At 41.7% G+C, this 12,760-nt stretch overlaps 1 protein-coding gene across 1 annotated transcript in view; it reads right to left on the minus strand.

Moving 5' to 3' along the window:
• The window catches only part of fhdc2 (FH2 domain containing 2), a 57,341-nt gene extending 44,964 nt beyond the window's left edge, over nt 1–12,377 (minus strand). The window contains exons 1-2 of the mRNA XM_061927862.2: nt 12,241–12,377; nt 65–566 (exon numbers count right to left, since the gene is read on the minus strand). Coding sequence (XP_061783846.2) covers nt 65–520 — 456 coding nt within the window. The 5' untranslated portion in view covers nt 521–566; nt 12,241–12,377. The remainder of the gene's footprint in view (nt 1–64; nt 567–12,240) is intronic.
• Between the last annotated feature and the right edge of the window lie 383 nt (nt 12,378–12,760).

The following is a 12,760-nucleotide window of genomic DNA, read 5'->3' on the forward strand; positions in this document are numbered from 1 at the left end:
TAATGGTAAAGGTCAGTTACAGAACACATGCTTTTTTGGCACGAGAGAAGTATACAGAACTGACCTCCTCCGGACTGTCCTGAGGAGTTCTGCAGCGTAGAAGAGCAGACCGCCGTCTCAGCGTGACTGTCCTGTCCTGAGGCTTACTGTCCTTCTGGCTAAACAGTTCATCCAGAGAGTGAAGATCTATGGGAAATTCATCCTCGCCCGGGCTCGCGCCACTCCACACGCTCTTCCTCCCCTCCACCTTCTCTTTGGGGATACACTCCCAGTTGAGCTTCCTAAGCCGACTCCGACTTGCGCTGTCCGCTCGGCTCAAAGGCGAGGAAGAAGCGGGTGGAGGCGGCGGCGGCGGAGGTGGAAGCGGTGGCGGCGGCGGAGGTGCCGGAGGAGGTGCCGTCATCGCCGTGCGTGAATCCATGGCTTTCACTTGCACAGGAGCGGGGGCGGAGGGGAAGGGAGGCAGCGTTCCATGAAAGGCACCAGATTCCTTGACGGCCAGAGTCAGGTTGATGTGCATAGGGGCTCTACTTGGACATCTTCTCAGGGTTCAAAGGTTCACCAGTCTAGAAGAAGGCAACAAGAAAGGTCGACTCAGGTAACATTGAGCACAAAAGACGCGAGGAAGTCATGCTTATCAGCCTTTCCTTTCATTAACTTTGGACTTCACCTCTACTTCAACTGTCCGTGCAAGTTCAAGGTGTTTTTTGAGGAGAGAAAAAATGACTCGTTCTCTGCTGGAAGTGCTTGTTTCATCATGTTCACCTCACATGCATGCAAACACCACACACTAAAAAAATGTCAGGTTAAAAAATAACCCAATCTTAACCCAACTGCTGTAGAAAATGAAACTTTTCAACCCAACTTTTGCGTTGAATTATATAACCATAAAGGTGAGTTATGATAACTTAATGTTGGGGTTTTCCCAACCAAACTATTGGGTTGAATTATATAACCCAAAAGTTAAGTTATGCTAACTCAATATTGGTTGACTCATAACCATACTTGCCAACCCTCCCGGATTTTCCGGGAGACTCCCGAAATTCAGCGCCTCTCCCGAAAACCTCCCGGGACAAATTTTCTCCCGAAATTCAGGCGGAGCTGGAAGCCACGCCCCCTCCAGCTCCATGCGGACCTGAGTGACGTGTTGACAGCCTGTTCACACGTCCGCTTTCTCACAATATAAACAGCTAATGATCGAGGGCGAGTTCTTGGTTTCTTATGTGGGTTTATTGTTAGGCAGTTTCATTAACGTCCTCCCAGCGCGGTAACAACACACAACAACAGCAGTCAAGTTTTCGTCGACCGTAAAGCAGTTCGTCTGCCGTAAACAGCAATGTTGTGACACTTTTAAACAGGACAATACTGCCATCTACTGTACATGCATATGTGACCCACCCATAATGTGTCACATTTTTGTGTTGATTTATTTATTTTATTTTGTGGTTTGAATTCGTTTTTGGAGCTGTCATTACACATTTATCAGTATTCACATTGGTCAGTAGGGGGCAGTAGGGCGTTTCTTCCCGATTGAATGCTATCACCTGCAGACCGGAAGTGTCTTGTCATTCTGATGAGCGCGACCAGTCTGAACAATTGAAACGTCCTGTGTGCTTTTTTCTCCTCTATAACAGGTTAGTTTTGGTGAATCAACTCACTGAATAATATCCATGTAATCTTTATAAGTTTAAGTACACATTCTGATGGTGGAGCCTAACTCTAAAGTGTTTGTGAGTTGTAGTTTGTATTTGTGAATGAATCCAGTGCACAGCTGCAGTAATCAATACAAAAAGGCGACGTGAGTGCGCAATGTTTATATAGGAACTTCTGATCCTAATTCAGACTCCCAAATTAGAGCTCCCGTTTTCTTATTGATTTTATAATGTATATTTGTATAATGTGTGTGTTCTGAAATAGTGACAGAGAATAGAACAAGGATGGACAATTCAACCCTTAACTCAACAATTAGTAGATGAGTGTTATGTGTGTACATGTGTAAATAAATGAACACTGACATTCAAGTATTTCTTTTATTTATTTATATATATATATATATATATATATATATATATATATACATAAATATATGTAATAAAAAATATATATATATATATATAGCTGTATGAACAATATACGACAAATTATCTCAAACCACAACAAAACAATTGCAAATGAGCCGTCGGCCCCCAGACAGAGCGACCCCAAAACCAATAAAGGCTGCAACTGCCGCAAGAAACCTGATTGCCCTCTCAACGGAGGGTGCTTACAAACATCAGTTGTTTACCAATCTAAGGTAACACGCAAGGACATTAACACATTCGACACATATGTAGGATTAACCGAGGGAGAGTTTAAAACCAGATGGAACAATCACAAGGCTTCTTTCAGGAACCAAAACCTGCGGAATACCACAGAACTCAGCAAACACATTTGGGACCTCAAAGACAATAATGTTGAATATTCAATAACATGGCAAATTCTTGCATCCAGCACACCTTACAATAGTGGTCATAAAAGATGCAACCTATGCTTGAAAGAGAAACTGTTTATCATATACCGTCCAGACCTGTCATCCCTCAACAAGCGCAGCGAAATTGTATCAGCATGCCGCCACAGACGGAAACACCTCCTAGGTAACACATGAGCCAATCACCACGCCCCTACACCAGCCTGTACCCACCCACTCTGTGCCCTATATAAACCATGGTATGTGAATGCTCCCATTAAAATCTCCTGATGATTGAGGGAACCCCCTCATGAAACAGGCCTGTAGAGATGAAGTAGTCTTGTGATTTTTTTTCCCACACATACATATATATATATATATATATATATATATAGCTAGAATTCACTGAAAGTCAAGTATTTCTTATATATATATATATATATCTTAACCACGCCCACAACCACGCCCCCCGCCCCACCCCCACCCCCCGAAATCGGAGGTCTCAAGGTTGGCAAGTATGCTCATAACCCAACTATTGGGTTTAATTTATTTAACACAAAAGCCGAGTTATGCTCACTACAATGTTGGGTTATTCCAAACCCAACAATTGGGTTGCGCAATTTAGCGCTCTTTGACACAAAAGTTGGTTAAAATGTATACCAGGCATGTGATTTTTCCGTCTACAGTCGGAATTCCGTCTTTTTTAATCTCGGGGGGGAAAAAAAAATGATCTCCCGTTTTTCCGTTTTTTTTCCCGACCCTAAATCAAGATTCGAGACGTAGTTTATATTACGCCGTAGTTGATTGGTCATCTGTTATGAATGATGACGTCATCATTCATAATGGTTATTACCGCCGTTTTCCATATGTAAACGATGTCGGTTCTCGAGAGAAAGGACGCTTTACGAGTAAAAGAAATTGATAAACATGTCAAAAATAAGTTTCGATGGGACTGGATGGAAAGGGAAATCACTGATACTGTTGGGAAGAAGGAAGTTACGACTTTGTTCGGGGATTTTATTCGGAAAATCGATCGTCCCGGAAAGGTTTTGTGCACGTGGTGTCATGATAATATTGACTATGGATCACGAGGTTTCAAGGCTTTGGAAGTACAGGTAAAAGCCAGTAAATTAGAATATTTTGAAAAACTTGATTTATTTCAGTAATTGCATTCAAAAGGTGTAACTTGTACATTATATTTATTCATTGCACACAGACTGATGCATTCAAATGTTTATTTCATTTAATTTTGATGATTTGAAGTGGCAACAAATGAAAATCCAAAATTCCGTGTGTCACAAAATTAGAATATTACTTAAGGCTAATACAAAAAAGGGATTTTTAGAAATGTTGGCCAACTGAAAAGTATGAAAATGAAAAATATGAGCATGTACAATACTCAATACTTGGTTGGAGCTCCTTTTGCCTCAATTACTGCGTTAATGCGGCGTGGCATGGAGTCGATGAGTTTCTGGCACTGCTCAGGTGTTATGAGAGCCCAGGTTGCTCTGATAGTGGCCTTCAACTCTTCTGCGTTTTTGGGTCTGGCATTCTGCATCTTCCTTTTCACAATACCCCACAGATTTTCTATGGGGCTAAGGTCAGGGGAGTTGGCGGGCCAATTTAAAACAGAAATACCATGGTCCGTAAACCAGGCACGGGTAGATTTTGCGCTGTGTGCAGGCGCCAAGTCCTGTTGGAACTTGAAATCTCCATCTCCATAGAGCAGGTCAGCAGCAGGAAGCATGAAGTGCTCTAAAACTTGCTGGTAGACGGCTGCGTTGACCCTGGATCTCAGGAAACAGAGTGGACCGACACCAGCAGATGACATGGCACCCCAAACCATCACTCAACCATGCAAATTTTGCATTTCCTTTGGAAATCGAGGTCCCAGAGTCTGGAGGAAGACAGGAGAGGCACAGGATCCACGTTGCCTGAAGTCTAGTGTAAAGTTTCCACCATCAGTGATGGTTTGGGGTGCCATGTCATCTGCTGGTGTCGGTCCACTCTGTTTCCTGAGATCCAGGGTCAACGCAGCCGTCTACCAGCAAGTTTTAGAGCACTTCATGCTTCCTGCTGCTGACCTGCTCTATAGAGATGGAGATTTCAAGTTCCAACAGGACTTGGCGCCTGCACACAGCGCAAAATCTACCCGTGCCTGGTTTACGGACCATGGTATTTCTGTTCTAAATTGGCCCGCCAACTCCCCTGACCTTAGCCCCATAGAAAATCTGTGGGGTATTGTGAAAAGGAAGATGCAGAATGCCAGACCCAAAAACGCAGAAGAGTTGAAGGCCACTATCAGAGCAACCTGGGCTCTCATAACACCTGAGCAGTGCCAGAAACTCATCGACTCCATGCCACGCCGCATTAACGCAGTAATTGAGGCAAAAGGAGCTCCAACCAAGTATTGAGTATTGTACATGCTCATATTTTTCATTTTCATACTTTTCAGTTGGCCAACATTTCTAAAAATCCCTTTTTTGTATTAGCCTTAAGTAATATTCTAATTTTGTGACACACGGAATTTTGGATTTTCATTTGTTGCCACTTCAAATCATCAAAATTAAATGAAATAAACATTTGAATGCATCAGTCTGTGTGCAATGAATAAATATAATGTACAAGTTACACCTTTTGAATGCAATTACTGAAATAAATCAAGTTTTTCAAAATATTCTAATTTACTGGCTTTTACCTGTACATGCGAAACGCCAAAAACATATGAAACAACTTGAAGCAAGGTATGTTCTATTAATGATGTTTTCATGTCTTTAAACACTAAAATATTTTCTTCAAATGGTGCTGTCTTTGTTAATTTTAGCATGTTAAATTGGTGAAAAACCAGGAGCTTCGGGGGGCGTTGCCCCCCTTGTCCCCCCACCTGGCTGGGGGCCTTCTCCCCCCAGACCCCCGTAAATTTTTTCAGTCTTTTTCATTGTGGTCAAATCACATGCCTGTTATACATTTTAATGCTGGTTTGTCCCACTCCTTCCTAACTACTGATCAAAAGTATTCTTATTCCATTAAAATATACTCAAAAGCAAGATATGACTTGCCAGAATTGCTGTGTATGATCATAGGAGTTCTATACAGCATGCTCAAATATGTTTATGTACATAATGTGTGATTGTAAATAATGTTAATGAGATTAATCCTTAATAAAATTCCCTTTAGGAAAAAAAGTTCCTTTTTAACAAAGAGAGCCTTTTACCCAAAAATGCGTAACTCGTAAAACAACCCAACAATGGTTCAGAGTTTTGAAAACCCAGAAATTGAGTTCAATCAATCAATCAATCAAAGTTGATTTTGTAAAGCCCTTAATCAGGACATCCTTGGCTCAGATCCCACATCAGGGCAAGAAAAAACTCAACCCGATGGGATACAATGAGAAACCTTGGAGGGGACCGCATATGTGGGGACCACCCCCCGGGCGACCTGTGCAATGGACGTCGAGTGGATCTAGTTAATAGTGTGAGAGTTCAGTCCATTGTGGATCTAACATAATAGCGTGAGAGTCCAGTCCATAGTGGATCTAACATAATAGTGTGAGAGTCCAGTCCATAGTGAATCTAACATAATAGTGTGAGAGTCCAATCCATAGTGGATCTAACATAATAGTGTGAGAGTCCAGTCCATAGTGAATCTAACATAATAGTGTGAAAGTCCAGTCCATAGTGGATCTAACATAATAGTGTGAGAGTCCAGTCCATAGTGGATCTAACATAATAGTGAGAGTCCAGTTCATAGTAGATCTAACATAATAGTGTGAGAGTCCAGTCCATAGTGGATCTAGCATAATAGTGTGAGAGTCCAGTCCATAGTGGATCTAACATAATAGTGTGAGAGTCCAGTCCATAGTGGATATAACATAATAGTGAGAGTCCAGTCCATAGTGGATCTAACATAATAGTGTGAGAGTCCAGTCCATAGTGGATCTAACATAATAGTGAGAGTCCAGTCCATAGTGGATCTAACATAATAGTGTGAGAGTCCAGTCCATAGTGGATCTAACATAATAGTGTGAGAGTTCAGTCCATAGTGGATCTAGCATAATAGTGTGAGAATCCAGTCCATAGTGGATCTAACATAATAGTGTGAGAGTCCAGTCCATAGTGGATCTAACATAATAGTGTGAGAGTCCAGTCCATAGTGGATCTAGCATAATAGTGTGAGAGTCCAGTCCATAGTGGATCTAACATAATAGTGTGAGAGTCCAGTCCATAGTGGATCTAACATAATAGTGAGAGTCCAGTCCATAGTGGATCTAACATAATAGTGTGAGAGTCCAGTCCATAGTGGATCTAACATAATAGTGAGAGTCCAGTTCATAGTGGATCTAACATAATAGTGAGAGTCCAGTCCATAGTGGATCTAACATAATAGTGTGAGAGTTCAGTCCATAGTGGATCTAACATAATAGTGTGAAAGTCCAGTCCATAGTGGATCTAACATAATAGTGAGAGTCCAGTCCATAGTGGCTCTAACATAATAGTGAGAGTCCAGTCCATAGTGGATCTAACATAATAGTGTGAGAGTTCAGTCCATAGTGGATCTAACATAATAGTGTGAAAGTCCAGTCCATAGTGGATCTAACATAATAGTGCGAGAGTTCAGTCCATAGTGGATCTAGCATAATAGTGTGAGAATCCAGTCCATAGTGGATCTAACATAATAGTGTGAGAGTCCAGTCCATAGTGGATCTAACATAATAGTGTGAGAGTCCAGTCCATAGTGGATCTAGCATAATAGTGTGAGAGTCCAGTCCATAGTGGATCTAACATAATAGTGTGAGAGTCCAGTCCATAGTGGATCTAACATAATAGTGAGAGTCCAGTCCATAGTAGATCTAACATAATAGTGTGAGAGTCCAGTCCATAGTGAATCTAACATAATAGTGTGAGAGTCCAGTCCATAGTGGATCTAACATAATAGTGTGAGAGTCCAGTCCATAGTGGATCTAACATAATAGTGAGAGTCCAGTCCATAGTGGATCTAACATAATAGTGTGAGAGTCCAGTCCATAGTGGATCTAACATAATAGTGTGAGAGTCCAGTCCATAGTGGATCTAACATAATAGTGAGAGTCCAGTCCATAGTGGATCTAACATAACAGTGTGAGAGTCCAGTCCATAGTGGATCTAACATAATAGTGAGAGTCCAGTCCATAGTGGATCTAACATAATAGTAGTGAGAGTCCAGTCCATAGTGGATCTAACATAATAGTGTGAGAGTCCAGTCCATAGTGGATCTAACATAATAGTGAGAGTCCAGTCCATAGTGGATCTAACATAATAGTGTGAGAGTCCAGTCCATAGTGGATCTAACATAATAGTGTGAGAGTCCAGTCCATAGTGGATCTAACATAATAGTGAGAGTCCAGTCCATAGTGGATCTAACATAATAGTAGTGAGAGTCCAGTCCATAGTGGATCTAACATAATAGTGAGAGTCCAGTCCATAGTGGATCTAACATAATAGTGTGAGAGTCCAGTCCATAGTGGATCTAACATAATAGTAGTGAGAGTCCAGTCCATAGTGGATCTAACATAATAGTGTGAGAGTCCAGTCCATAGTGGATCTAACATAATAGTGAGAGAGTCCAGTCCATAGTGGATCTAACATAGTAGTGTGAGAGTCCAGTCCATAGTGGATCTAACATAATAGTGAGAGTCCAGTCCATAGTGGATCTAACATAATAGTGTGAGAGTCCAGTCCATAGTGGATCTAACATAATAGTGTGAGAGTCCAGTCCATAGTGGATCTAACATAATAGTGTGAGAGTCCAGTCCATAGTGGATCTAACATAATAGTGAGAGTCCAGTCCATAGTGGATCTAACATAATAGTGTGAGAGTCCAGTCCATAGTGGATCTAGCATAATAGTGTGAGAGTCCAGTCCATAGTGGATCTAACATAATAGTGTGAGAGTCCAGTCCATAGTGGATCTAACATAATAGTGAGAGTCCAGTCCATAGTAGATCTAACATAATAGTGTGAGAGTCCAGTCCATAGTGAATCTAACATAATAGTGTGAGAGTCCAGTCCATAGTGGATCTAACATAATAGTGTGAGAGTCCAGTCCATAGTGGATCTAACATAATAGTGAGAGTCCAGTCCATAGTGGATCTAACATAATAGTGTGAGAGTCCAGTCCATAGTGGATCTAACATAATAGTGTGAGAGTCCAGTCCATAGTGGATCTAACATAATAGTGAGAGTCCAGTCCATAGTGGATCTAACATAATAGTGTGAGAGTCCAGTCCATAGTGGATCTAACATAATAGTGAGAGTCCAGTCCATAGTGGATCTAACATAATAGTGTGAGAGTCCAGTCCATAGTGGATCTAACATAATAGTGTGAGAGTCCAGTCCATAGTGGATCTAACATAATAGTGAGAGTCCAGTCCATAGTGGATCTAACATAATAGTAGTGAGAGTCCAGTCCATAGTGGATCTAACATAATAGTGTGAGAGTCCAGTCCATAGTGGATCTAACATAATAGTGAGAGTCCAGTCCATGGTGGATCTAACATAATAGTAGTGAGAGTCCAGTCCATAGTGGATCTAACATAATAGTGTGAGAGTCCAGTCCATAGTGGATCTAACATAATAGTGAGAGTCCAGTCCATAGTGGATCTAACATAATAGTGTGAGAGTCTAGTCAATAGTGGATCTAACATAATATTGTGAGAGTCCAGTCCATAGTGGATCTAACATAATAGTGTGAGAGTCCAGTCCATAGTGGATCTAACATAATAGTGTGAGAGTCCAGTCCATAGTGGATCTAACATAATAGTGAGAGTCCAGTCCATAGTGGATCTAACATAATAGTGTGAGAGTTCAGTCCATAGTGGATCTAACATAATAGTGTGAAAGTCCAGTCCATAGTGGATCTAACATAATAGTGTGAGAGTCCAGTCCATAGTGGAGCTAGCATAATAGTGAGAGTCCAGTCCATAGTGGATCTATCATAATAGTGTGAGAGTTTAGTCCATAGTGGATCTAACATAATAGTGTGAAAGTCCAGTCCATAGTGGATCTAACATAATAGTGTGAGAGTTCAGTCCATAGTGGAGCTAGCATAATAGTGTGAGAATCCAGTCCATAGTGGATCTAACATAATAGTGTGAGAGTCCAGTTCATAGTGGATCTAACATAGTAGTGTGAGAGTCCAGTCCATAGTGGATCTAACATAATAGTGTGAGAGTCCAGTCCATAGTGGATCTAACATAATAGTGAGAGTCCAGTCCATAGTGGATCTAACATAATAGTGTGAGAGTCCAGTCCATAGTGGATCTAACATAATAGTGAGAGTCCAGTCCATAGTGGATCTAACATAATAGTGTGAGAGTCCAGTCCATAGTGGATCTAAAGTTAAAGAAGTTAAAGTACCAATGATTGTCACACACACACTAGGTGTGGCGAGATTATTCTCTGCATTTGACCCATCACCCTTGATCACCCCCTGGGAGGTGAGGGGAGCAGTGGGCAGCAGCGGTGGCCGCGCCCGGGAATCATTTTTGGTGATTTAACCCCCAATTCCAACCCTTGATGCTGAGTGCCAAGCAGGGAGGTAATGGGTCCCATTTTTATAGTCTTTGGTATGACTCGGCCGGGATTTGAACTCACAACCTACCGATCTCAGGGCGGACACTCTAACCACTAGGCCACTGAGTAGGTGTCATTGTCAACCCATATTCAGTTGAATATGCTACAAAGACAACATATTTGATGTTCAAACTGATAAACATTTTTTTTTTTTGCAAATAATCATTAACTTTAGAATTTGATGCCAGCAACACGTGACAAAGAAGTTGGGAAAGGTGGCAATAAATACTGATAAAGTTGAGGAATGCTCATCAAACACTTATTTGGAACATCCCACAGGTGTGCAGGCTAATTGGGAACAGGTGGGTGCCATGATTGGGTATAAAAGTAGATTCCATGAAATGCTCAGTCATTCACAAACAAGGATGGGGCGAGGGTCACCACTTTGTCAACAAATGCGTGGGCAAATTGTTGAACAGTTTAAGAAAAACCTTTCTCAACCAGCTATTGCAAGGAATTAAGGGATTTCACCATCTACGGTCCGTAATATCATCAAAGGGTTCAGAGAATCTGGAGAAATCACTGCACGTAAGCAGCTAAGCCCGTGACCTTCGATCCCTCAGGCTGTACTGCATCAACAAGAAACATCAGTGTGTAAAGGATATCACCACATGGGCTCAGGAACACTTCAGAAACCCACTGTCAGTAACTACAGTTGGTCGCTACATCTGTAAGTGCAAGTTAAAACTCTCCTATGCAAGGCGAAAAACGTTTATCAACAACACCCAGAAACGCCGTCGGCTTCGCTGGGCCTGAGCTCATCTAAGATGAACTAATACAAAGTGGAAAAGTGTTCTGTGGTCTGACGAGTCCACATTTCAAATTGTTTTTGGAAACGGTGGACGTTGTGTCCTCCGGACCAAAGAGGAAAAGAACCATCTGGATTGTGATAGGCGCAAAGTTGAAAAGCCAGCATCTGTGATGGTATGGGGGTGTATTAGTGCCCAAGACATGGGTAACTTACACATCTGTGAAGGCGCCATTAATGCTGAAAGGTACATACAGATTTTGGAGCAACATAAGTTGCCATCCAAGCAACGTTACCATGGACGCCCCTGCTTATTTCAGCAAGACAATGCCAAGCCACGTGTTACATCAACGTGGCTTCATAGTAAAAGAGTGCGGGTACTAGACTGGCCTGCCTGTAGTCCACACCTGTCTCCCATTGAAAATGTGTGGCGCATTATGAAGCCTAAAATACCACAACGGAGACCCCCGGACTGTTGAACAACTTAAGCTGTACATCAAGCAAGAATGGGAAAGAATTCCACCTGAGAAGCTTCAAAAATGTGTCTCCTCAGTTCCCAAACGTTTACTGAGTGGTGTTAAAAGGAAAGGCCATGTAACACAGTGGTGAACATGCCCTTTCCCAACTACTTTGGCACGTGTTGCAGCCATGAAATTCTAAGTTAATTATTATTTGCAAAAAACAATAAAGTTTATGAGTTTGAACATCAAATATGTTGTCTTTGTAGTGCATTCAATTGAATATGGGTTGAAAAGGATTTGCAAATCATTGTATTCCGTTTATATTTACATCTAACACAATTTCCCAACTCATATGGAAACGGGGTTTGTAAAATAATACCCTTATAACCCAAAAAAATGACTCCTTCTCTGCTGGAAGTGCTTGTTTCATCATGTTCACCTCACATGCATGCACACCTCCTCACTTCTAATTAGAATACATAAAGATGGGAAGGGTGATGCAAGGCTTAACCACACAATAAGAAAATTTAAAAAAAGGGTGTAGACTGGCCGATATTATCCTCGTTATGAGAGGTTAACGACTAAACCCCCGGTTGCACACACTTGTACCGGCAGGTTTAAGCAGGATTAGTAATGCAATTAGGGGGTGACTCACAGGTTTCAGACGCCAGTTTAAAAAAAAAACGAGTCCTTAATTACGACACGGAGTTTGGGCATGAACACGTCCTCGTATGATGGAGTTGGATATTAATTTCAAACAGGCGGGGAAAGTTGTAGTCGGGATAAAGCGAAAGTGCGCAAAACTTGTCGAAACTTTTTTTAAGAACAGATTTTGGGTAACAATTCGACGTATTTGGTGACACTTTGGATATAAGAACTCAACGTGTGTTCATGTAAAGTCAATTAGGATGATACAGTTCGATCAGTTAAACGATATCAAGTCGTGCGCACTGGCACTAATAAAGAGTTTTCTTACCTAAAAAGAGCGACAATTCCGCGGGGGGAAACACTTTACGTCAACATGTCACTGCCGTTTGTTTACTCCCTCCGTCTTTTGTGGCTTTTCTATCCCGGTGAGCAGCACGACTGAGCCGCTGGAGAGAAGGGTCACTCGCCGCCGGGGACGCGCAGGCGCGCTCTCGCAGGTCTGATATGACATGATCGAGTCCTCCCAGTTTTTACTTAGAGGGGGGCGGAATTTTGGCTTGTCAGGTGGGGAGTGCGCGGGGATTAACCCAACTTTTGTCTACATCGGCTGGTAGAAACTTTTACAGTGTGCACCAGCTCCAAAGACGTCGTCAAATACATATTCAAATCCAGTTTCTTAAGGCATTGGAAACAGTTTCAGGCTATATTGAAGAGAAACTGCAAAAAACCGGCCAACTTTGAACCCATCATTCAGAGCAGATTGCTACTGTAACAAACAACAAGGCATTCAATCACATTATTTTAATATTTAGCTCACTTTTTCTTAAATGTCTTCCTATTTAGACTTA

This window comes from Nerophis lumbriciformis, linkage group LG35 (assembly GCF_033978685.3).
Source record: "Nerophis lumbriciformis linkage group LG35, RoL_Nlum_v2.1, whole genome shotgun sequence".
NCBI classification, from domain to species: Eukaryota; Metazoa; Chordata; class Actinopteri; order Syngnathiformes; family Syngnathidae; genus Nerophis; species Nerophis lumbriciformis.